The following is a 26,863-nucleotide window of genomic DNA, read 5'->3' as shown; positions in this document are numbered from 1 at the left end:
CGCGGCCGCTGCCGCCGCCGGTCAGCCTCGCGCTCAAGCTCTCCCTGCCGAGCCCCGCTCTTTTTTTCCTCCTTCTTTTTTTACTGCTCCAGCCCCCCCAATAATAACACATCAATGGGGCAGGGGGGTGGGGGAGGAGAGGGAGGAGGAGGAAGAAGAAAAAGAGGAGAAGAAAGAAGAGGAGAAGTAGAAGGAGAAAAGAAGTAAGAGGAGGAGGAGGAGGAGGAGGAGGAGGAGGAGGAGGAGGAGGAGGAGGGGAGGGGGGTGAAGGGGAGAGGGGGGAGGAGGGAAGGGCGGGGGCCGCCAGAGGGAAATGAGAACTGATGCTTCCCTGCCGGAGTGCGCGTGTTCAATGTTAAGATCTTTGACAATTCTTCCTGCGGAGAGTTCAGATCTGATAGCGACGCAGCTCTTGAAGTCTCACTATTTATACTTCCTAAAGGCGGGCCTCTTGTTCTGAGTAAATTACCTCCCCTCGCAACTCCTAGTGAACCCCTTCACGGGTAGCAGGAGCGCCACTACCTGGGGTGGGGGAGGAGGGGAGGAGGGAGGGAGGGAGGGAGAGAGAGAGAGAGAGAGAGAGAGAGAGAGAGAGAGAGAGAGAGAGAGAGAGAGAGAGGGGAGAGGAAGAGGGAGAGAGAGAGAGAGAGAGAGAGAGAGAGAGAGAGAGAGAGAAGAGAATGAATATGAATATGAATATGAATGTGAATATTGAGGATGGAGAATCCAGGCTGGAGTCCACCCGGCAGGAGAGGGAGGGCAAGCAGGGGACCAGAGGGGGCGGGGAGAGGAGGCAGGTCCTCAGCGGTCGGGTTTTCTGATAGTCTCGGCCGCCGGTGCTCTTGGCCATTAATCCAGGATTGACAAGAATCCCTAATTAATTTAATTAAGCGTGGATTTTGCGTTGGTGTCACGACTTAGTAAAACACTGGGGAGCTGGATAGACTTCTCGGAGGCGGGGCCAAGAGGAAACTGACAAGTGCATTGCAATCAGAGTCAGTGGGTATCCTCCGAGAGTACCCGACCCTACAGCCTCGCTCTGGGTGAGCACCCTAACTGCTCGACCCTACATTCCTGACCCCGGGTCTCTGGTTCAGCATCGGGCTTTCTACGGTTAATAGGCCTCGTAACCACTCCAGTATTCCGTTCCTGCACCCCTTCCTGCTCCAGGCCGCTGCAGCTGCACAGCCTGCTGCGAGTGGGGCTTCTCTGCAGCTCCTCGGACCGCTTCACCTCCTTTTAGGATCTTTCCGACGCGCAGCCAGCCTCACCGAGTGCTAGTCCCTGTAATTCACCCTACTACTCACTCCTTGGAGTCAAAGCTGACTCCCATAAAGACACATCCCGCTAGAAGGGTTGGTCGATTTAACTTGTTTCCTGAGCAGCTGTCCCCTGCCAGATTCAGTCTTAAGGTGTTTTCTTACAGCCGGTCCGGCGCAGCTCCATTTCGGTTTTTCTCTATAAGGTCTAAGGATTCTTTCCCTCTTTCCCAACAACTCCCTTCACCCTGTCCTCAATTATTTAGCATCCTGGGGAGCATTCTAGTTCGCTTTTCTAATTCTGAAAAACAAAAGATGATCACTTTTTGAGTTCTGCGGAAAAAATTACCGACGTTGGTTGTCGCTCGCCTAATTTTTGTTTACCGTGGACTGTGAAAAAAAAAAAAAGACTCGCTCTTCGGAGGGGGAAACAACTCTCTTTCTCTCTGATTTATAACTTAAAAATTGTATTTTTGACTTATTTTATAAAACCTGTTTGTTCTATGGGGTGGGGGACATGTTTGTCTCCTCCAAGCCAGGGCTTGCTGTGAGATTTGTAGCTATGCAAATCCTTGTTTATGCGCACAAAAGAATGTTTACATATGAAACGTTACATTTACTTGAATACATAAATAAATATACCTCTTGAAGTGCGAGTTTGAGGGACATTTTCAGTATACTGAATATTAATGAGTTCTGTTTGATGTTAAAAGGTAATGTTTTCATTCTTTTGGATCCAGTACTCAGTAAAAATGAAAGCAGTTACAGACCATTAATATGTATATCGTCTACTTATTGATTAGAACAACAAAGCACACTTAGCAAATAATTCCAGAAGTTCCATCAAAACAACCTGGAACACTGGTTAAGAGAGCACAAAATTGTGGCACATAATGGTTTCTCGACTAAGTGTAATTTAAGATGTTCTCTAACTTCATGTAATACTAAATACTCCTCAGATTGTGTTGCACATTTAAAGGACATGAAAATAAAGCTTATTAAAAATGTTGCTTTACTTTTTCTTGGCCGTTATCTTCCCTTCTGAAAACATTTTCCCCCCTGCTTTTAGGACAAAAGCGTACCTTTACACGATTAACAGAGATGGCACTCAACGGCATTTAGATATTGTCCAAGTACAGGAACTCTTGCTTTCGTTATTTCACAGGACTCAGAAACTTAACACTTCCTAATTTCTATGATTTTGGGAACAGTGTCACATTGTCTGCTATCTGTAACACTGTAATTCTGGGAGAATAATCACGAAATTTTACTCTTTTGTGAAAGTGTTTTTAAAAGACTATTTAGTAATAGGATCCTAAGTTGATATGGTGTTCCACTGGCTTTCAATCTGAATGATGAAAAACATAATCATAAACACCTCCCAAATAACCCCTGCTAAAAGCCTGATAAGGGATCAGGAGACCCTCCAGATACTTCTTTATCCTTTTAAGTACATGACTTAAATACAAACTCTTCCACCATCTCCTGTGCTAGGGGAAAAGATGACCACTTTAAAGGTAGTCAGAGAAGGCTCCAGCATGACTACTGTGGAATTCGAACCAACAGATTTCCCTATTATTTCATCGTCTTGACTCATTTTAACTATAGGGATGGTAGATGAAGCAATGATAAATCTCCAGTGTCTGGCTAGGAAGTCCTACGTGTGTAATGGAAGTTTAATTTAAAATTTTTTATTAGAGTATAACTGTATAGGTTTCATTATGGATTTTCCACATATGAAAACATATACCTCTTCTGTTAGCCTTTTATATCCCTTTACCCCTTTCCCTTTCCCCATCTCCAATAGTTCTCCCTTTAGGAACTATTTAGGAAGTTTCAGTTTTAAGAAGTCAAAAGTTTGGAAATCATATTAATGAAAGTTATGAAGTGTAATGTTTCACTAAATAGCAAATATTTTCCTGAGATGAGACATTTCAAAGCCTTTATTTATTTATTTATTTATTTATTTATTTATTATTTACTTTGTCAAAGTTTTGAAAGGAGCATTGACTTTAAAGCTCGGGTGACAGCCTACGGACAGATATAAAAAAAATCAGGACCCCCAAGAGTTCTCCCAGCTTTTGAATTATTTAAAACAAACATGTAGTGTTGCAGCTACGTTTTAAAATGGTTAAAATGATCCCTCAAAACTGGCTAGTTAAGGTCCAGCTATTTCCCAGGAATAGATCTAAAGTGGAGGTGATTTCCATCTCAAATGTCTGTGGGTATCTGTACCTTGGTATCCAGCTAACAGTCGGCCTGAGTCCAAGTTAATATTTTATATATCTCCTTAGCTTTGTTTTCTTATACTAAGTCATGAAAGAAAAGTGATACAAGAAAAATATTTTATGTAACAGAAGATGTCACGCTTCTTTAATTTTGGTTGTAGACTTTAAAAAAAAATCTACACATTTGCTTTTTCATATAGAGAAAACTTCTCGCATCGGGCAGATTTCTTCCCGCTATCCAACAGTTACTTTAATATGAGAAACTAATTGCGTGCAATCCTTGCATGCCTTCACCTTCATGGCAGAAAAAAAAAACCGATTTTAATGTATTTTTGCAAATAAATCATTACAATTTAATCACACACGACTCTATGCAGACACACTCCCATGATTTATTATTGTTGGGCAGATTTCCACCTCGCTCAACAGGAACTAACCAATTTTGCTCTGCGCGGATGTCTTAAACATAACTTCTCACGATGTAGATGCTTGCTGATTATCTGTGACGATAACGGCGAATACTAAGGCAGTAACATCCCATAGTACCACCTTTATTGCTTTTGGGGAATAAGAAAATCCAATTATGCAAACACGCAAAACAAACATTAAACAAAAAATTGGCGGCATGACAATCCACTCGCTCGGCTTTCCTAATGGCCTAGCAGCCTGCATCGACGCACTCGACAGCTCGGCTGACGCTGCCTGGTGCTGGAACCAGGAAGGCGCTGAGCTTAAATTGAAGCAAGTTCTGAGGACGCCGGTGGCGCCGAGGTTAGAAGAGGGGGTTCCAGGTCCCCACGTCAGGAGGTGCGAACCCGAAGGTCGACCCAGGTGATGCCAGCGTCCAGAGCTTGGGGGCGGCGCCCGCGAAGGAGGCTTTGCGAAGCCCTGCTCCGCGGGAGGCGGCGTGGGGCCTGGCGTAGTCTGTGGCAAGGAGCTCGCCGAGGGTTGGGCCGGGGCCCGGGCGTGCGGTTTGGAGCCGTGCGCATGCGCCCCGCACCTAGGACGTTTCCAGCCTGCTTGCTCTGGGCAAGGGGGTCTCGGTAATGGGCGGTCGTGGGTGGTGAGCGGCCGCAGGCCTCAGGCTTGGCCTACAGTGTGGAGTCGATGTGGAGCGTTAGCTCCCAGCCTACCGGTCGCGGATCCTCGATCGCCGTTCATCGGTTTCCCAGTTGTCCTTCCTTAATAGCCTGGTTCACTCTCACCTCCTCCAGGTAGTCGGAGCGAGGGGGAGGCTGCGGCTAAGTGTGCACTGAACCCCCATTCCCTCTTCTGTCTATCCAGTTGTTGGCAGGAGAGATGATACATGGTCAGACAGACCTTCCTGTCTTGAACTATACACACATCACTTTAAACCTTCTGTAAATTTAACTTCCAAGACTTTTTTGGTCATGTGACCAGATAGTTACCCCTAAACTCATTCACCTTTCTCAGGAGTTAAATAGATCTTTGCCTGCCCTATATATTAGGTCATTGTTAATATAGTTTCTAGGTTGTATTTTTAAATACTTATTGGGGGAAAAATCCCCTAGGTTCGCCAGTAACCCAGTTTTGTCCCTACTAAGTACTAGGTTAAATAAATTCACATATCATGTGCTGGCATATGAAGGTATTCGAGTTGTCATCTTTGAACTTAGATTTAAAAGCTCCCAGTGAAGGAGCTACGTAGAGTTTTCAGGTTTTAAGGAGTGGAGCAGATGTGACAGGTACAACCTTGTGGGGAAAGTAGTTATCCTTTGAGAGCTTCTCTAGTCTTAGAGTTTATGAATATTCACTTTCTTTGCAGACAAAGGAGATTTCTTGCTAAGTGGTAGCACTTATTACTGTATGTTCAATAAGACGGCTAAAAATGTCTGAAGCTGAAAAAGACAAAGGCAGCTGGTACTTGTCTGTTAATTGGCCTTGCTGACCCAGTCTCTCCATATTCAGCATGTAGAGTTGTGATGTGAATTGGTTGTCATAGGATTGTTGTAGTGCATTTATAGATATCTTTTTCTGGTTTCACTCTCAGAACATGGGAAGGAAGTCCTGTGATTTGTTAGTTTAAAAAGAGACACAAAATCTACAGAATGTTGTTGCAACATTCTCGAGTGTTTTTTTTTAATTGAAAATAATGTTATTTGTATACAATATATTCTGACCATGGTTTTTCCTCCTCTCCCAAAATAACAAACAAACAAAAAGAAAAAGAAAAAGGAAGCTAAGAAAGAGCATGAGAAATGTACACACCCACCCACCCCCACACCCACCCACCCCCACTCCATAAAACCTCAAAATTGGAAACCATAATAGACAAATAAAAGACCAGTATGGTTAACAAAAATGACCAAACAGAGCAGTATGAGACAAACAAAAAATTCAAAAGTGCCTTTGTGTTTGTTTTCTGTTGGCCATCTACTGTAGGACATGGAGCCTGCCCTTAAGTGTGGTTTATGTACCCTTGAAGAACTAATTGTTACTTTTCTAGCAGTTGTTGATTGGAGGTGACTTCCTTTTGGGGACAGGAACTCCTCTCTACCCCTCCAGCTCAGTGCTGGCACCCTTTCTGTTTGGATCTATAGGGCCCTGTGCATGATGCCATAGTGTCTGAGTTCACATGTACGTACAGCAGTCCTAGCAGCAGTGTTTTGACAGAATTCTTTTTCTTTTGAATTTTGCCTTGTTATATTTGAATTTTTACCTCTATTCTCACAACTCCTTTGGATGGTTTTCTGTTTCTGGATTTCATAGTATGTTAAATAGTGTTCACCCCATTTTTACTTTTAGTTCTGGTTTGTTTTTTTCAGTGTCTCTGGCAGCCCAGGGTGGCCTTGAACTTGCCGTGTAGCCTGGTGAGATTGTAAGCATGTGCCACCACTCGACCATTTTACTTTCCTACCTTTTATTGAGAAGGGAGCATGTGCCCAGGATCAAAGATTCTATTTTCATTATTTAATAAAACACTGTGCTGAAGTCCTTATAAACTGCCATGTCCTCTGTGAACCTTTGTTCTCTTAAACTAATTGCCCGTTTTCTGAATCATAATAACTGCTTGTTTTATCCTTACTAAGGATATGCCTTGGCAATTGGAAAATACTGGTTCACTGAGTTAGATGTGTCTGTCAGATGTTGGCACCCTTTATTGTATATCAAGCATTCACTTTTATTAATATTGCCTCTGATCCTAGAAAAAAGGTCTGAGTCCTAGGCAGACACAAACGGTCCAAAATTCAGATCTTTCCATTAAAAGCTGCATTTTTTGATTGACGACAAATACCGTTAATTTTCCTTGCTGTAAAAGGCTATATTTATTTAGTCTGGGAAAAGGGCTGCCAAATGATCATCTATTGGCAGTCTTACAATAAGAAGCAGGTTTTATAATGAAAGCAGCTAGTTCAGTCTGCAATTCAGTTGCAGATTCTTTAGGACAACCAGCATTCTTCACTGGTATGATAGATATTGTGTTTATTGGAATTTAATAAATCTCACGGTTTTCATTCCTTTGCCAATGGCTTTTTTTTGGGTGTGTGTGTGTGTGTGTGCTGTGTGCTGTTGCAAGTCTGGGGATTGAACCATGGTTTTATAGAAGCAAGTTTCTACCAGTTAGCAGGATTCTTGGCCTATCAAGAGCGTTACTGAGATTCCAGGGACCAGGGAAGAATGTATTGACCCTAGTATAGTTCACTTCTGCTTGATTCCTACAAAAATTCAGAGCATCAAGAAAGGTGATGTTCGTATATTATAATGAAAATCATTTTACCTCTTGGCTTGGGCTCTCTTTTGGGAGCTGTTGATACACTAGAATTTAATACCTTGGAAGGTGAGGACTTCCTGCATAATGTCCACTGATGTATCTCTTAACCTGGGTCAACCTCTTCCTGACATGGTCACCCATCTTCAGTGTTAGGCCACTCACCTTTGGACTCTGTTCTTAGTGTGCCATACTTTTCTCCTGGAGAAGTACACTGTTTAGAAACTTCCTGAGGATGGGTGAGCATGAGATATTTTTTTAGAACTTGAATTTCTTTCTTTCTTTCTTTTTTTTTGCTAGAGATTTATTTTTATATGTTGTCTTCAGACACACCAGAAGAGGGCATCGGATCCCATTACAGATGGTTGTGAGCCATCATGTAGTTGTTGGGAATTGAACTCAGGACCTCTGGAAGAGCAGTCAGTGCTCTTAACCACTGAGCCATCCCTCCAGCCCGAGAACTTGCATTTCTAAAAAATATCTTTTTCTAATCTCACACTAGACCGCTGATTTGGTAAGATAAATGGAAAGAGATTTGAAGTTGGAATTAGTTTTTCAGAAATTGGAAGGGGAACTTCCTCTGTGGCTACTTGAAAAGCCTGTGCTTTTGTTATGCTTTCCTTGTTTTATTTTGTAACTCTTTGGCATTGTCTGATATCTTCTCTTCATTCTTGGTGCCTGATAATTATTATTGCTTTCCCTTGTTTGGGTTCAAGGGGCCTTCTGTATACTAGGCAACATTTTTAGTGTTTGAGGATTTTTTTCTGAGTTATACCTAGTCTATGTTTACTTTTAAAAATTTCACTGTCCCAGGTACTTGGGAGAAGTGCATTTTGTTTGTTTGTTTGTTTGTTTATTTATTTCTAGAAATTCTTGATGCATTTCCCCTCCTCATTTCTGTTTCTTTTCTTTCTTTCTTTTTTTTTTGTAATGGCATTTTTATCAGATATTGGATTTCCTAGATTGCTCTTTTTCCTTTTATTTTAAGGTTTTCAGGTTTTTCCTGTTTGCCTCATTTTCTTTCACCTTCTGTGAGTATGACCTTTTCCAATCCTATCTTGTCTGTCATTTATTTAAACGAAACTCTCTCCTGTCCTTGGAGCATTTCCCATTGCTTGCTGGGGCATCTTTTCATTATCTACCTGAAGATATTAATGAGTTTTGTTCTAGAAGTTTTTGTAATTTTTCTCTGTATGTTTCCATTTTACCTTGAGCTGCTTTCTTTCTTTTTCTACCTTCTGGCCATTCTTTACTTTTGCTGTCTATGCTGGGTATGGGCCTCACAGACCCCAACCGGGTGCTGGTCACTGAACTAGTCTTTGTTGTCCTCAGCACAGAAGCGTCCTTACCTATTTGGCTCTCCTTTGTGCATTTTCTAAAAGGTTAACAGAAAGAATGCTTATAGAGAACATTTGCTGTTCGAACTTGTCAGCTGTGGCCTATGTTACAGGGTCGGTGGGTGGGAGCTTGCCTTTTTCTTCATGGGACCATTCGGTATAGTTCACTTTTTATAGAGATCTTATTTCCTTCCGAGGATGAACACTTGGCTGCAGAATTTTCGTTCAGTTACTTTTAGTTTGGTATCACTGTGCCTCCCCCACTTTTTAAAAGTGAACTCTTCTACCTTGCACTCCCCACTCAGTACACCACTGCCCTGCTGGGTTGAAGAGGGAGGGTAGAGAACATGGAGGAGGGAACTGGACAATGTTTCTTGTACAGAAATGTAATCACTTCCATGTTTTTAGCTTCGTACCTTACTGCGCCTGTGTGGTCTCTGGTGTTCGGGTTCCTGATTCATTGTGATTTCTGTTGTGTGAGTTGGCTCTTTCCTTGTTGGAATTTTCTGCAGGTTGCTTAGTATTCAGCTTTTGTAGTTCTGATCCTTCATCAGTTTTTTTTTTTTTTTTTTTTTTTTTTTTTTTGGTTCTTTTTTTTTTTTTTTGAGCTGGGGATCAACCCAGGACCTTGCGCTTCCTAGGCAAGCGCCTACCACTGAGCTAAATCCCAACCCCGAGTTTTTCATTTGCGAAAATGTCATCAATTCATCTTTTCTGTGTTTCCTTTTGTTTTCTAGGTCCCTCCCTCCCTGATGCCTTTCTTGTTTGTTTTTGTTTCTTTTTTTAGCCCTGGCTGGTCTGGGGCCAGCTGTGTAGACCAGGTGCCCTTGAACTCCAGTGATCCACCTACCTAAGGTGCTGAAGTTGAAGACTGCATTGTCATCTTTGTTGAGCTGTCTTCTAGTTTCTTTTATCCTTGTGAGCTCACTTTTCTCCAAACTAATTTGTTTATTTTAGACCTGGCTGGCCTCCAACTTGTGGGAATCCTCCTGCCTCTATCTCCCAAATGCTGGGAGCACAGGTTTTGTGCCACTATGTCTGGGACTTTCTAAATAAGAGTATAAAATCCTGGTGTTTCAGTATTTTTCTAAATGAGAGTATAAAAGACTCAATTAAAAAGTCTTTTCATTTTAAATGTTTGTGGAAAAGAAAACTTACACATTTTTTTGTTTGGCTTTTGAGACACAGTTGCTCTCCTGCAGCAACCCTGATGACCTGAAACTTGTTATGCAGACTAGGCTGGTCTTGAATTCTTAGAGATCTACCTGCCTCTGCCTCCTGATATCTATTAAAGATGTGTACTACCCCACATGCCAGTTTGTGTAAGTTCTTAAGGTGAAAACAAATCAAAGAAAAAAGACAGGAAGAAAAAAACAAGAAGTAAGAAAATATTATCATCACTCAATTGGGCATTTATTTTTTATATTTAAAATCATATACATATACGGGGTATTTATGTAGATGTAATATACAAACCTATAAATGCAAATTATATACATATGTGTTTGAGTATATATAGCTGTGTACTCTATACACCTGCCCAAACACACGCATACTTTTTAATTCAGGGCTGGTTTTCAGTTTGAGAGCTGGCTGAAGGATATTAGTGGTTTACCTAAAGTTTGAAACCCCAGGGTTTGCAGCGTTCTATTGAATTGTAATATGTTGGACATGTGACTTGAGTACTTGCTGTGAAAGCTTGAGGACTGTGAGTCCCACCACCCATTAAAGGAGAAAATTTACTCCCAAAGGTCCCTCTGATCTCCTCATGTATATACTAAGTGCACACCTGGCCACACATTATATACATAATTTAATACTAATTAATTTAAAGAAACTATATTTATAAATCTAAATATACAAATCTTTAATTCTGGTTCTAGGTAAATTTTTTATAGTTTTGTCCTATAGTCCAAACAGAAATATTAACACTGAAATCGCCTCGGGTCCTGGATCATCTGAAAATTCTCAAACAAATCAGTAATTTAACACATTATTTTATTTACAGTCATATTTAGCTTACTTTGAATAATTACTAAAAAAAGTTGTGACATTTGATCTAAATTATTGCTTAGAATGAACCTGTATTTTACTTATGATGTTCTCAGTTAGCTAGTATTTTATCAAGAGAGTATTGCACATGATAAACTCGAGGCTGCCTTACAGTAACACAGGTTCTGATTAGCTAATTCCTAAATATCAAAATCTGACATGTTTGGTTTTTCCTTTTTTATATTAGAAGTACAACTATGTAGAAAGTCTTCAGAAAAGTTACGTTTTATATTTTGAAACAATATATTTATTTTAATTACAATTTAGTACTGTTACTTACCTTCTGGGAGGAGGGCTTAGGAATTCATGTTTCAGATCAAAGTGCTGAAAACAGAGTTGAAGCCGCTCGTGGTGGAACCCTCCTTCAACCTAGCACTGGAGGCAGAGGCAGATGGACATAGCGAGACCCGTCTTTTAAAAACAAAAACCAAACAAACAAAAAGAAAGAAAGAAAAAGGGGCTGGGGATTTTGCTCAGTGGTAGAGCGCTTACCTAGGAAGCGCAAGGCCCTGGGTTCGGTCCCCAGCTCCGAAAAAAAAAAAAAAAGAACCAAAAAAAAAAAAAAAAAGAAAGAAAAAAGAAAGCAAAATGTAGATCCTGGGCTGTGGCACTGGTTATTTTGGGGCAGTTTTGATTGCTGCCATGCTGGGTGGAGGCTGGGTTTATAGTGGGGTGGTGTTGCCGTATGTGTTCAGGTGTGGTTGATTCTCATTAGCCGCATCCCGTTATGCTGCTGTGCCTGCTTGTGGTTCTGTCTAAAAGGAGCTGCTGTTTTCTTTTAGACAGATGTATTCTGCATCATTCCTGCATTTGGAAATCCTTAGAAGGAGCTATTCTCTTTTTCTGTTTTTCAAGTAACTTTGCTACATGTTCATTTTAATTTTTATTTCTGTGTATGTTTTCTTATAGCTTCTCCACATACAACAACAACAATGATGATGCTGTTATAAAACCTTCATAATTTCCTTCCTTCTTTTCTTCCTTCTCTCCTTCCTTCTTTCCTTCCTTCTTTCCTTCCTTCCTTCCTTCCTTCCTTCCTTCCTTCCTTCCTTCCTTCCATCCATCTTTCTTGTTCTTTCAAGACTAGGTTGTGTATCCCAGACTAGGCAGCCTTGGACTCTCTCTGTAGCTGACACCTCCGATCTTAAACTTCTGATTATCTGCCTCCACCCCCCCCAGTGCTGGATTATAGGCGTGTACCACCTTTCAGAGACTATGCAGTGCTGGAGGGCCTACTGCTTCTTACATGCTGGACAAGCACTGTTGTGGTGAAAATCATCAGTGGATTGGCGGCTACTGGTACCCTCACATTCCCACTCCAAGGATCCTTGGGAGCCACTTGTGCACGCGCTCTGGCTGTTTCTCTGCCAGCCGCTTTCTCACACTGTCCCCTTGGCAGGTTGTTACCATGCCTGACACACACCTTGAGTTTTGTGGGTGTGCCACACTAGCACCAGGCATTCTATAGCCTAGCACGGCTTCTAGAACTGAGACAGTTGTCTCTGCCCGCTGGGAACTTTGCTCATATACCCTATAGCCTGGTAAAATCAAAGCTCTAGAAACTTGTAGTTTAACAATTAGATTTATATGTTAAATTCTCAATCTACAATACATCCACAGAATAAATTCACTACCAATTAGTAAAGATGGAAGCCGTCCACCTAGACAAGATAAACATTGACCTAGTCCACCTGGATCTAGATCATCCTGCTCTGTTGTCTCCATCTTGACTTTTTTCCAATTAATAAGATATAATTTGCCCATCTAGACAACACAAAATCCTGTACACATCCATCCCTTAAGAATAGTCCTAACAACCTGTAATATGTGCAGAGAGAACATCTGCTACCGTGATCTCTCAGTTCCTTCCGCCTTTCTCCCCACCTCCTCTCCTCTCTAAAACTTTTCTCCCGCCCATCCTTCCTTCTCGTCCAATGACAGGCCTTGTTCTATCCTCTACCTGCCTCCAGCTACATAATGTTATCAACCTACACAGCAGTCTTCCAGCTAAGTTGCATACCAAGCCCATTCATTGATCTTTTTAAATACAAATTTCAGATATATTTCTAGGAGTAGGATTGTCCTGTCAAAAAACATCAACATTTTCTTTTATTTTTTAAATTAAATTGCTGAATGGTTTCTGAAAGACTCATACTAAGCTGTGTGTAAAGAGCTGGTTGAGTGCTCAGTAACTATCCAGTTTGGAACTTCAGTTAACATTTATTTTGTCAGTTTCACAAATGAGATGATAATAGTGCACTGTTTCATTTCGTACTTCACTTCATACTTTCTTTTCTGTTAAATATTTAGAACTCAGGGTCTATAGAGATGGCCCCATGGTTCCAGGGGATCTGTCACTGTTGTTGACCTCCATGGACACTTCATTCATGTGGTAAACAGACATACGCTCAGGCAAACATTTATATACTTAAAAATAAACAAAATATTTAAAAAAACCCTTTATTTAGAACTCAGCTTGAAAAACATAACTGTAAAGTACATTTCATCTTCAGAGAGTGTAAAAGTGGAGGACTAAGTGGTTAGTTACTAAACAAAACGGCATATAGTTAGTGAAAAGAGCAACTTGAACTGTCCAATATGGTGAGCTTTCTTTAGGATTGGTGTAAATTTAAGTTGGTTAGCATGTATTGAAAAGCCATCGATATGCTAGAAGATTGGGTTAAAGCTATTCTCATGGCTAGTGGAAAAGCCAAGCACATGTTACTTTAGAACGTCTCGAGATGCAGCTGGGTATGTGGTGTTCGCCAGTAGTTTTAAGCGCCCAGGAGGCATGGCAGGAAAGTCAGTTGGAGCCAGGCGTTCATAGCCAACTCAAGGCACTTAGTTACATATTTTTTTTTCCTAAAAAGTTTAAAAGTTTGTATTTTGAATTTTATTTGTGGTTACTAAGTTAGGAATTTTTTTTATTGTACTCTTAGAAATGGGACGCCGGTCTTCAGACACTGAAGAAGAAAGCAGAAGCAAGAGGAAAAAGAAACACAGGAGGCGGTCATCTTCAAGCAGCTCTTCAGACAGCAGGACGTACAGCCGCAAGAAAGGCGGGAGGAGGCCAAGGTCGGAGTCACGATCCTGGTCTAGAGACCGCCAGCCTCGCTCACATTCTTATGAGAGAAGGTTAATGCTCATAATTTGTTCCATTGTCTGGATAGTATTGTTGTTGTTACTACTGTTTTAACTTTGTATTGATTCTTTGTGAATTTCACACCATGTGCCCTGATCCCACTCATCTCCCTGCCCCTTTATATCTGTCCTCTGCCCTTGCAACCTCTTGCCCAAAAGCAAATAAAAAATAAGACTGCAAATAAAATAAACACCCCCGTCCCCCAAAAAAAACCTTCACAAATCTTGTCATGGATATTGTACTGTGCCATAGTGTCACGCAGTACACTCTTTTGTTCACACATCTTTACTTGCAAACGTTCACTGCAATGAGTCATTGGTCTGGATCGAGGCCCCTGTCTCTTGCTCCACTGTCAATATTGGATCTTCCCCAGGACTCCTCTTGGATTGTGTTGTTGCCCTGTGTCATGGAGACCCTGCAGCTTTGGATCTGCAGGAGTGGCCCCTTCACATGCTTTAACAGTTTATAGATGGGGTAGATGTTGGGTTGGGCTGACTCAAAGCCTTGGGTCTGGACCTGAGTGGTAGCTGAGGTGCTCAGCCAGTAGGGTGAGTTCTCCAGTATTACCCAGGCTAGCTTACCCAGTGTCAAAGCTGGCGAGGGACAGGGCTGTCCCTTCTGCTCTCATGCCCTCAGGACCAGCTCATTTCTATACAGTAGTGAGAGTGATGTTCTTGAGAAGCCATTGATTTTTTTTTCTTTAATTTTGTTGGATCAAATAATTTTCTTATTAGTAGTTAGGTTTTTAGGTTCTAAACCCCATTGTTTTTTTCTTTTTCTTCTAATCAGGCCTAGTGTTTTTATCCTTTGCCTATATGTAGGCAAGTAGGTAGAAATTGGTATACTTCTTGCATTATCTGATGGCATTTGGAAAGATTAGATACCACTGTGACAATAATGTCTAATTGCTAGTCCAATTGCGAATCATCTGTCTGGCTGTTGGAGATCAATAATCATTTATTTATTCTGTTTTCATTGAAAGAGTGAAACACAAGAATGAGACAAATGTAGATTTCTCTTTAATGCTTACGACTGAAACTCTTACTGCAGTGATGCTTCATTATGGTTTGTTCCAGACGCAGGCGCAGGTCAAGCAGCAGCTCTTCTTATGGCTCTAGAAGAAAACGCAGTCGCAGTCGTTCCAGGGGCCGAGGGAAGTCCTATAGAGTTCAGAGGTCTCGGTCAAAAAGCAGAACAAGAAGGTATGTGCAGTAGTGCTTATGCTGTGTCCACACTCCTCCCAGATCCGGCTCAGAGCAGCGGGAGCTTGTTTTGACTGGCTTCCGATGGCACCTCTTTTCTCACTGGACAGTGCTCACGCACTTGTCATCTCATGGGTTTATAGGACCTGGGTCGCTGAGTGTGACCTCACTCATGGCTCTCATTCTCTGGCTGATGGTGGAAGCGTCGGAAGAAGGAAGAACAGGTGGAGAACTGACATACTGTGGTATGGACTGAGCATTTATGTCTTCAGGATCTGTTAAGGCCTCTACCCCTGTTCTGTCTGTCTGTAGATAAGGCTTTTACAGGTTTAGCTGAGGTTGTTTTTGTAGCCTCCATCTGATAATGCTCTTGGCCATATAAGAGGAGGAAGTGAGGGGCTGGAGAGATGGCTCAGCAGCTAAAAATGTAGTTCAGAACCACGTGCAACCCCAGCACTGAGATACATGCACAGATGTGCATATACATATATAGACACATACACTTAAATAAAGATAAAAACGTAAATCTTAATGAAACAAAAAAAGAAGAGAAGGAAGGTCTTTCCATTTCTGCTCAGAGGGTGTCATGAGAGGGTGCAGTGAAAAGGCTGCCATTTATAAGACAGAAAAGAGTTCTCCCAGGGAACCACTGTCTAGCACTTTGATCTTGAACTTAGAATCTAAAACACCCAAGACAGTAAACATCTTGTTTGTACTGTGGTGCTCTGCTGTGGCAGCCTGAGCAGACTAACGTGTGATGCCTCACTGCTGTGTTTCTAGCCTTGCTTATAGGGCAGGGCAGGGAGGTGTGAGGACTGGCTATCTTGGACAGTAGTAGAAGGCGGGCATCAGTAGAGTAGGAGCATGTATTGAGGGGATTGAGAAAGAAGGGATTTCGAAGTTCTTAGACACTGAGTGTCTTTAGAAAAGTATTCGGATAAATGGAGGGATAACCGTGTTTTAAAGATTGCTTCTCATCTCTGCTTAGCTCTGTATAGTTTTAGGGTCGATCTAGGGATTCACGATAGTGTGGTGGGCATAAAATACTTCATTCTCATTGCATATGAAGCTTAATTTTAGTAAAGTCTATATGTTTAGCTTTTCTGGATTTTTGTTATTTGACAATGGCCACCACTGCCTTTTATTTATCCCACATAAGAAACCACTCTGTATATGTACATGCTCCGGTCTTCCAAGGGTTGGTTTTGGGGTTTTGCATTTATTCTTTTTTTTTTTTTTTCAGTTTTTTTTTTTTTTTTTTGCCATCATCTTTGCTTGGAAAATTCTTGGAACTCTTTAATGTTGAGTTTACATAACCCTTAATTCTCTTTTTCTTTAAAAATTTTTTTTATAGATTTCTATCTTTTTACCACAGGTCAAATTTAGCTCATACTTTTTTGAACATCACATGTAGTTTCTGATTTATAACAATTATGAGTGTTGTGACCTAAGTTTTAATTAAAATTCATAGGTGTGTTTCTTGGTTTTATAGCTAGGTATAGCTGTAGTCATGGAGACTATGGCATATTTTAATTTTGAGTAGGGATATTCTTTCCTTTCTTTTACCTGTTCTTTTCCAGTGATTACCCGGTTACATGTTATATGAATATAAATTTTCTGTTAGCTCACCTAGTTTCTATTATAAAAGCTTGGTGTTATTTTTAGTCAGATTTCATCAAATTTAAAAGCTAAGGACAGCTGACACCTTTTATCATGCTAAGTTTTATTTTAGAGCAGACTTATTTAATTTTTATAAGGAATGTTTTCCTCATAACTTTTTGCTCATTTCTTGCTAAATTTATTCCAAAGTAGTTTAGCTTCTTACTGTTATTATACATGGAGGCTTCTGTCCATAGGAAGCCTAACTGCTTGTTACTTTTCTGGATGACACCTGTGGTACTCCTGTTAGTCTTGTGTCCTTTGCTACCCAGTCCTTTTATTGCACTAGTTCAAGTGTGCATCTCCAGGGCTCATCTACAAATACAAGAAGTTTTGCCTTTTAATTCTTATTCTTTCATTTTCTTTCTGCCCTCTGATATTATATTGCTTTTAATTTCTAGGATTATTAACTTTCCAGCATTGAAAATGATATACATTTTTTTCTGTGATTTTACTGAAAAAAATGTTATTTCTTCTGTCTATAGACTTATAGCATGTGTATTTTTCTGTTTTAAGAGCACACCCATCACCTTCTTCCCTCTCCAGAAATGAGTGCTGAGTATTGAATTGTCTTGAAGCCTTTTCGTCCTGAGTAGAAATGACGGTCACCTCAGATCTCCTAAGGATCCGTGTTGCATTTCTGGAGTGGACCTCAGTAGATCACCATTTGTTATTTTCTTGGTGTGGTGTGAGCTTCTGCTCTCTAATTTTCATCTTCGTACTTTTACATTGGTATTTCTGTGTGATGCTTGTCTTCTTCGTACTGCCTTTATTTGTTGCCTACATTGCTTTCCCTGTCTTCACAAAGAGAACTTAAAACTTCCCCTTCATTTTCAATGCCCAGGAACAATTTTGGGTTATTGGGACTGTGCTCTTTGAAGCCTTGTATATTCAGGAAACCCTCTGGGCTCTGTGCCATATATAATAACTTTTCTTGATTTCTTTAACAGAAATGGTACAGAATTACAATTTTTACTTTTGATAAATGTTTTTGTCTAGTACATCATCCATTTCATGTGGATTTTAAATAACTGCCTAGACGTCTGCAAAGTTGCCCTCTAATGACTCCAGGCTTTTCTCTTACTTCAGTGCTTGTCCTTTTGTCCTTCACTAATTTACTATTACAACTGTTTTCCTATGTAAATTATCTAACAGATTACCTAAATTTAAAAGAGAGAAGTTGGGCTAGAGAGATGGCTCAGCGGTTAAGAGCACTGGTTGCTCTTCCAGAGGTCCTGAGTTCAATTCCCAGCACTACATGGTAGCTCGCAACCATCTGTAGTGGGATCTGATGCCCTCTTCTGGCATACAGTGTATGTGCAAATAGAGCACTTATACATAAAATAAATACATCTAAAAAAATACAATTAAAAGAAAAAATGCCAGGCATGGCTAGTTCATGCCTATAATCTATAATCCCAGCACAAAAGAGGAAGAGGCAGGAGAGGCAGGAATTCAAGGTCATACTCAGCTATAGCAAGTTTGAAACAAACCTGAGCTACACAAAATCCTGCTTCTGAAAGAAGCAGATAAAAAGTAGGGTTTGATTAATTATGCCTTTTTTTCTGTTTTCTAAGTTATTTCTTTTATTCTTATTTCCTATTCTAAATAATTATTTATTTTTATTTTATGTGCATTGGTGTTTTGCCTTCATGTATATCTGTCAGATCTTGAAGTTACAGACTGCTGTGAGCTGCCATGTTGGTGCTAGGAATTGATCCTGGACCTCTTGAAGAACAGACAGTGGTCCCAGCCACTGAATGATCTCTCCAGTCTCCTCTGTACTTCATTCTCATTTGTGTGTGTGTATGTGTGAGCATGTCCATGCCATGGTGTTTGTATAGAGATGAGAGAACTGCTCCAAGGACTGGGCGCAGGCTTGGCGGTAAGCATCTTTACCCACTGAACCGTCTTTGCGTCCCAGCCTTTGAGCCGGGAATTAATTTATATTTGTATGTATATCTTCTGTTGATAAAAGTGTTTAGTACAGGCCAGGTGTGGCAGCACATGCCTTTAGTTCCAGCACTTGGGAGGCAGAGGCAGGCAGATCTATGAGTTTGAGGCCAGCTTGGTCTACAAAGTGAGTAGCAGGACAGCCAGGGCTACACAGAGAAACCTTGTCTCAGAAAACAACAACAACAAAAACAGAAAAGTGTTTACAGCTACAAATTTTCATGAAATTTCTGCTTAATTATATTCAGTGAACTTTTTTCCTCCAAGACACTAAAATTTCCAAATATATAGCAAAGTTGATATAATTTTATATTGAATACTCATATTTACTACCTAGACATTTCTATTATCTTTCTATTTGATTTATCACATACCTACTCATTTTTTCTTTTCTGTGCATTAATTCATTCTAAAGTTTCATCCATTGTTTCAGATATATGAATATGTTACTTTTAAATAATATATCATAGGTCACTATTTCACAAATTTTTCTTTTGAAAAAAATACTTTAAAGCTTTTTCTTTTGTGGTAAAATTCATAATTTTATAGTGTACAGTTCTAAGTATACATTTGTTGAAGTTGACAAAAGCATATACCTGTCAAAATAATAGACCCGATACTTCACGTATAACTTTTCTTAATTCCTCCTTGTTAACTGAACTGGAACAGTAATTTTGGTTTCTTTTTAAGTAGATTAATTTCATATGCCTATAGTCATGTACTATGTATGTTTTTGTTAAGGCTTTTATTAACCATAATACTTTTGAGATTTATTTTATATATGTTGATAATCATGTCTTTTGACTGCTGAACAATATTCTGTAGTATGACCCTCACTACGTTTTATTGGAGAATTTTGTATGAAATCATATAGTAGTGATATTTTGCATATGCCATCTTCTGTTTCTCTTAATACTTTCATTTCTATATTAGTACTTGTTACTTTTTATTGCTTAATGGTAAATACATCACGGTTTATTTTACACATACACTCATACATACATATTTATATATACTATACTAAAAGTTCTATTCATTATTGAAAATGGGACATTAAAATCCCTGACAGGCGGCAAGATAAGATGGCTTAACTGGTAAGGGTTAACTGTCCAGTCTGTTGTCAGACCTGAGGACCTGAGTCGGCTCTCTGAGGCCCACATGGTAGAAGGAGAAAGCCAGCTTCTTCAAGTTATCTTCTGACCTTCACATGTGTGCCATGCTATGTACGTACTCATGCAAAATAAGCCGATAAACTGTAATAAAATCTCCTACTGTTATTGTTACTAATCTTTCTTGTGTCATCTTTGTGAATATTTGTTTCATATATTTGTGTGCTCTGATATTGGTGCCTATGGGTTTAAAACTGCTCTTCTGCCTTCCTGCTGAACAGAGTGACCGTTTATAACGACCCTTTCCTCTGTGACAGTCTTTGACTTACAGTCCACATGGTTTGATCTAAGTTTTGCCACTCTATTCTCTTTGGTTACCCTGTATATTGAATGTTTCCATTCTTTGTTCAATATATGTCTTTATAGCTAAGGCTTGTCTATTTATTTTATTGGTTAAACTTGTTCTTTGACAATTTCATGCTTGTATATAATGCACTCTGTTTCTTCTTACTCCTGCCTTCTGCTCTCTCCTTCCTACCCCTTCACTCCCTCCTCCTTCCAAGTCAAAGTCTCTCTTCCATATTCATATCTTCATGTTTTCCGACCCACTGATTTTAATCAGGATTGTTTTTTGTGACCAGGGGTTTGACCATCCACTGGAACCTGGTGAGCTTATCATTGAGTATACAACTGAAGATAATTCCTGATGTTCTCCAGCATCTATTGGTAGTCAGAAGTTCAGTATAGAGGGGTCAAAATCATAAACTCCCCCAATCCATGATTGGCTGCAGCCAGGCACAGTTTGGTGAAGCCCAGTGTAAGCAACCACTGCTGCTGTTGAGATCATGATCACTGTGCTATGTCATGCTCTGGAGATAGTTTTTCACAGCCTTTCTTCCTATATTCATGCACTCCATTCTCCCTGTTCCCTCTTTTGTAATGTTCCTTGAACTTTAAAGGGTAGTATAAATACCCTGTTTAGAGCTGTCCTTAGGTTTGTCACATATAGTTAGAACTTTGACCTCTTATGAGTTATCTGAGTTCATCGCAATTCACTATAAAGAGAAGTTTCTGTGATTTAGGCTGTACTAAACATAAATATTTAGAAATTGGTTTGGTTCTGTGGTGGTTGGAATGAATATGGCTCCCGTAGGCTTATAGGGAGTGGCACTATTAGGAGGTGAGGCCTTGTTGGTGGAAGTTTGACACTGGGCGTGGGCTCTGAGTTTTCAGATGCTGGAGCCAGGCCCAGTGTCTCTCTTCCTGCTGCTTCCTGATCCAGATGTGGAACTCTTAGCTCTTTCTCTAGCACCATGTCTGCCTGTGCCTGCCATGCTTCCCTCCATGATGATAATGGACTAAACTTCTAAAATTATAAGCCATACCCAATTAAATGTTTTCTTTAATAAGAGCTGCTTGGGTCTGCTGTCTTGTCACAGCAATAGAACATTATGACAAGTTCCATTCCAATTTAGCCAAAAATCAGTAGTGAATTCCATCATCCATCCCGTGATCTCCCCAATCATGGGTTTTTGACCACGTTTATACTATTGTAAGGCTTGTGTCTTTTTTTTTTTTTTTGTTTTTTTGTTGGTTGGTTTTTTTTTTTTTTTTTGGATATATTTCTTTTATTTTACATTTCAGGTGTTAAGGCTTGTGTCTTATAGACAACAACTAGTTGCATATTGTCTTGTTAATGCATCCAGTTATGCTATGATTTTGTTTGACGGTTTGGAGAGATTTAACATACTTATATTTAAAGTAATTACAGGGTAAAGGGTATAGCTCAGTTGGTAGACAGCTTAACCTGTGGAAGGCTGTGCCCAGCTTCCCACCACATAAAACTGGGCACACATTTGTTTTTTGTTTGTTTGTTTGTTTGGTTTTTGCCACTACATAATTTTTATTCAAATATATAACTGCGTTACTTTTTCCTTTCCTTCCTCCAGCCCCTCCCATGTCCCCTCCCTCCAACTCTTCTCTTGGCTCTTTCCCGCTCTCAAGTTGATGGCTCCCTTTTCTTTTATTCCCCTTCCCTTTTTATTAAAGATAGACAGCCAGGGCTACACAGAAATCCTGTAATCCAAAAAACCAAAACCAAACAAACAAGATTCTTTTCTCATAAGATATATCCTGATTACACTTTCCCCTCTCTTTTCTCCTCCCAGTGCCTCTCTGTGTCACCTCCCATCAAGGTCCGCTCCCCTTCTGTCCTTCTTTGGTAAAGGACAGGCTTCTAAGAGATAACAGCAAAACATAACAAAATAAAATAGAATAAGATCAAGGAAAACCATTACATCTAAGCTGGACAAGGAAAGCCAACAGATGGAAAAGAGCCCAAGAGCAGGCACAAGAATCAGAGACCCACTAGTTCATACACTTGGAGTTCCATAAAAACACTAAGCTAGAAGCTATAATATATACACAGGGGACCTGGCGAAGACCCTTCCGGACCTGTGCAGGTCCTGTGCATGCTGCTTTCGTCTCCGTAAGTTCTTATGAGCTCTGCTCAGTTGATTCAGAAGGCCCTGTTCCTCTGCTGTGGAAGATTCCATTCCCTCTGCCTCTTACACTCTTTCCTCCTCTTCATCTGTCTTCCCTGAGCTGTGTGTTGTAAGGTTTCTCTCTGTGTTTGCAGTGCCTGGCTTTGGGTTGGTTCTCAGTTGCTACAGGAAGAAGCTTCTCTGATGATGGCTGAATAAGGGATGGATCACATTTATCTTTCTGGGTCTGGGTTACCTCACTCAGGATGAACTTTCCTAGTTCCATCCATTGGCCTGCAAATTTCATGATGTCATTTATTTTGAACATTTGAGTAGTACTCCGTTGTGTAAATGGACCACGTTTTCTTTATTCTTCTATTAAGGGACATCTAGTTTGTTTCCAGTTTCTGGCTATTATGAACAGAGCAGCAATGAACATGATCGAGCAAGTGTCCTTGTGGTAAGATGGAGCCTTTTTGGGTATATGCCCAAGAAGTGGTATAGCTAGATCTTGAGGTAGATTGATTCCAGCTTTCCGAAGAACCACTATATTGATTTCCATAATGACTATTAGTTTACATTCCCACCAGCCAAATTAAAAAAAAAAAAAAAAAAAGTGTTCCCCTTGCTCCGCATCCTCGACAGCATGAGCTGTCACTTGTTTTTGGTCTTAGCCCTTCTGACAGTGTCAGATGGAAAAGTGGTTTTGACTTGCATTTCCCTGATGACTAAGGGTGGTGAGCGTTGCTTTAATTGTTTCTCATCCATTTGAGTTTCCTTTTCTGAGGTTCTCTGTTAGCTCTGTGGGATACTTTTGTAATCCCAGCCCTTGAGAGGTAGAGACAGAAGGATTAGAACTATAAAGTAAGGTCAAGGTCAGCCTAGACTATGTGGGACCCTGTCTCTTGACAACAACCACCACCAAAAAGAAAAGCCACGCTAAAACAGTCAACCAGCCACCAACCAAAAACCTCCCAAAGTAATTATATAGGAAAAAACACTGTTGCCAATTGGTCAATTCTTTTTTATCTTACTGTATCTTGCCCCTCTTTTGTTCTTTGCCACCCTCCTTTGTAGCCATTTTTGGTACTAATATGTTTTCATTTTTTTTGTTTTTTAAAGATTTATTATTTATTTATGTATGTATTATTTATTTATGTATGTCACTGTCACTGTCCTCAGACACTCCAGGAGAGGGCATCGGATCTCTTTACAGATGGTTGTGAGCCACCATGTGGTTGCTGGGAATTGAACTCAGGACCTCTGGAAGAGCAGTCGGTGCTCTTAACTGTGGAGCCATCTCTCCAGTCGGCCTTCATTTCTTTCTTTTTCCCATTTGTGTATCTTCTGTAGGTCCCTTTCTTTACAGTGTTTATGAAAATCTTACAATACTTTAAGCCAAGGCAACCTTAGTTGGATATAAGTGCTTTACTCATGCATCTCCTTAGCTGTCGGACACAGTCCAGGAATGGAGGTGTGAGAATTTTGAGTAAACAAAGCAAGACTCCTGTGACCTCAGTTTCTTCAAAACAGAATTGTTCTTGGAGTGCGTTTTTTGCTCTTCTCAGGTGTAGCAGATAGAGGTGAGTTTACTTCAGCTGTCTTATTCATATGCCTGTATGAAGTTTTGGTACATGTTGTTTGTTCTTGTGATTGAACACTTTACTCGTGACTCATGACCCACCATGTAGGGCAGTGGTTCCCAACCTTCCTGATGCGGCAGCCCCTTAATATAGTTCCTCATGTTGTGGCGATCCCGACCTCCAACCATAAAACTGATTTTGTTTCTGATTTATAACTGTGACTTTGATACTGTTATGAATTGTAAGGAAAGCATGTGAAAGGGTCAAGACCTACAGGTTGAGAACCACTTATGTAGATTCCACTGGCCTCGGGCTCAGAGTCCCATCTGCCTCTGCTTTTAGAGCCCTGGGAACAAAGTTATGTGCCACCACACCCTTTGTTGTGCTCAGTTTTAGCTTTTTCATTCTTTTATTTTGAGAGTGTAGCCCAGGTTGGCTTGGAACTCACTATGCAGTGTAAACTGAGCCCAGACTCTTGGTCCTCCTTCAGCCTTTCAAATGCTGGTATGACAGTTGCTTGTCATCGTCATATCTGTTGTCTTCCCTGCCTTGTCCGGATTTACCTCCTCTCCTCTTCTTCATTCTCTCCTTCTCCTCTCCTTTTTTCTTCCTCCTCTCTTCCTGCTCCCTTCTCCTCTACTCCCATTTTTCCTTCTCCCCCGTTTCTGGTTTCTGGCTTCTGCTATGGTGCTTTCTAGAATCACTGAGCTGAGCTGAGGTTTGGGGAGAAGCAGGTGTTTGCTGCCACTTAGCTTTTTCTCCAGTTCTCTGATGGTAGTTTGATTTGCAGGTTGCTATTCTGACTGTTTCTGTTCGGCTCTGAGGCCTGTGCCTTTTGGCTCGGACAGTCATTTTGCTGTCAATCATTGTCAGATTATTACTCTTTTTAAAATAGTTATTAAAAAACCCTAATATTAGACTAACAGGCAATTCGAAAAAAATCTTACAGAATTCCCATATCTTTAAAAAAGTATGTAACCTCACTGTACTTAACAAATAGGTTATTAACAATGTGGCAATTAACCCATAGATATCATTTGTGTCTCACTAGTTTTCTGAGCAGTATGTTCTTTGCTCATCTTATATGAGCTTTTTTTTTTGGTCTTCATGATTAGACATGTATTTTTGGTAAGAATATCAACTGGTGAGTGCTCTGTAGTGTTCGGTATCAAGGTGTTCATGATGTTGCTATCATTCATTGGTGGTATCACCGTGTGTGTGGAAGGTGCCAGGCCGTGCCTGCAGGACCACCATCTTGTCTTGTGCAGTCGAGAGATACCTTTAGAGGGGGATTTTTCAGATTATAAATTCATGACTTTGTAGACATTGACTCATGAATATCTCATCTGACATAATCACTTAACATTGCTTCATGGTATTTCTAATTTTTGTGGATGGCAGCAGTGGAGGCTTAGGCTCATTTACTTTAATATAGAGGTCTAGCACCATCATAGCACCAGAGTTTCAGGGTTTTGTTTTGAAGATTTACTTCGTTTTGCTTACATGTATGTATTTATTACCATGTATGTGCTTGGTGCCTTTGGGCCAGAAGAGGGCATTGGACTCCCTGGAACTGGAGTTAGAGATGATTGTGACTCTCCACTGTCAACCAAACCCAGATTCTCTGCAAGAGCAACTCAGCCATTTTTCCAGGTTTAGTTTCACTCTGAATAGCTTGATACCTTTAAAGAAATTAGTTGACTATATGAATAAGATTCTCCTTTAGGGATGGTGAGTTTGGTTCGATTGCTGTAGTTTTACATCAGTCTTAGACAGGTTTTGTTACTGTCTGAGGGAGGCCCTGCAGGTGTCATGCAGGGACGTGAACTGTGCAAAGATATGAGAATGAAAACCTGGTGCAGGTTGACTTCATCAACCCGGATTGGGCTTCAGGGAGTCTAATTACAAGCAGTTAGACAAAGGTCTCCATTGAATAAGGAAGCGCAATTACATGGAAACTCAACTCAGGGTCCATGTAATTTCTTCCAAGACAGTAGATCCGGCCTGGTCTTGATCATACAAATAGCATAGAGGACATTTGGGCTATTAGTCACCCCTGGTTCTTGTTGTGGGAACTTGGAGGAGCCTCTGGCTCTAAGGGTCATTTAGATTACTATCCACCTCTGTCCTGGTTGTAGGGACTTAGTATGGCCTGGCCCAATAGATAATGCAGATCACCAGTCTGTTACTCACTTCCAAGTCTCAGTCTCCTGGGTGCAAGAACAGGTTTTTCATCTTTCCCATTGGAAAGGCAGTCTTGTGTGCTTAACCTTTCTTCTTTCTCTGGAGATCTGTGGGTATGCTCCCAACAGTTATGGTTCTGTAAAATAGGTATTATTTACATATCCATATGCGTTAGAGTCAACTCGACAACTCCTTCAAACAAGTCTGCTGGAACTGGGGAAGGGCAGTTCATTGAGTCAGTAGAATGGAAAACTGAATGTTGGGTCTTCAGTGTGTGAGCCTGTATGCATCTTTATTCATTTCTTTAGTTTCTCTCAACAATGTAGTATTCAGTGTAAACATTTGTATGTTATTTTAGTTAGTGCTGCTTTGACTAACTAAGAAATGGTTCAACCAACATAAATTTATTTCTCACAGTTGGTTGGGTTCTGATGAAGGCTCTTTTTCTGGATCCTGGATGACTGTCTTCTTGCTTTGCTTTTCCTCCAGTAGAGAATAGTGAGAAATGAAGCAATCTTTATCTTTTCTCTCTGTCAGGGAACTAACCCCACTATAAGGGTCTCATTCTCTCGAACTGATTACTTCCCAGAGGCTGGCTCTTCAGATAATACTTTGGAAAGATGAGAGTTTGGATGCATATATTTTTAGAGGCTGCCTTTGTCAGTGTTCTAGTGCTGTGGAGAGACACCATGACCGTGACAACGCTTATAAAAGAAAGCACTTAATTGGGGGCTTGCTTACAATTTTAGAGGTTTGGTCCATCGTCGTCATGGCGGGGAACATGGTGGTATACAGACTGACGTGGTGCTGGAGAAGTAGCTGAGAGTTCTATATCTGGATCTGTGGCTAGCAGGAAGGGTGAGATGCTAGGCTCGGCTTGGGCTCTTGAAACCTCAAAACCCACCCCTAGTGATACACTTCCTCAAACAAGGCCACACCTCC

General features: G+C 40.6%; 1 protein-coding gene across 1 annotated transcript in view; it reads left to right on the top strand.

Moving 5' to 3' along the window:
- Positions 1-4,193: 4,193 nt before the first annotated feature.
- LOC116895850 (serine/Arginine-related protein 53-like) overlaps positions 4,194-26,863 on the top strand; it is a 305,438-nt gene continuing 282,768 nt past the window's right edge. Inside the window, exons 1-3 of the mRNA XM_032896959.1 lie at positions 4,194-4,318; positions 13,546-13,741; positions 14,825-14,950. Coding sequence (XP_032752850.1) covers positions 13,548-13,741; positions 14,825-14,950 — 320 coding nt within the window. The 5' untranslated portion in view covers positions 4,194-4,318; positions 13,546-13,547. The remainder of the gene's footprint in view (positions 4,319-13,545; positions 13,742-14,824; positions 14,951-26,863) is intronic.

This window comes from Rattus rattus, chromosome 3 (genome assembly GCF_011064425.1).
Source record: "Rattus rattus isolate New Zealand chromosome 3, Rrattus_CSIRO_v1, whole genome shotgun sequence".
Taxonomy (NCBI): Eukaryota; Metazoa; Chordata; class Mammalia; order Rodentia; family Muridae; genus Rattus; species Rattus rattus.
The sequence above is the reverse complement of the archived record's forward strand: the minus strand, read 5'-3'. Positions and strand labels throughout refer to the sequence as shown.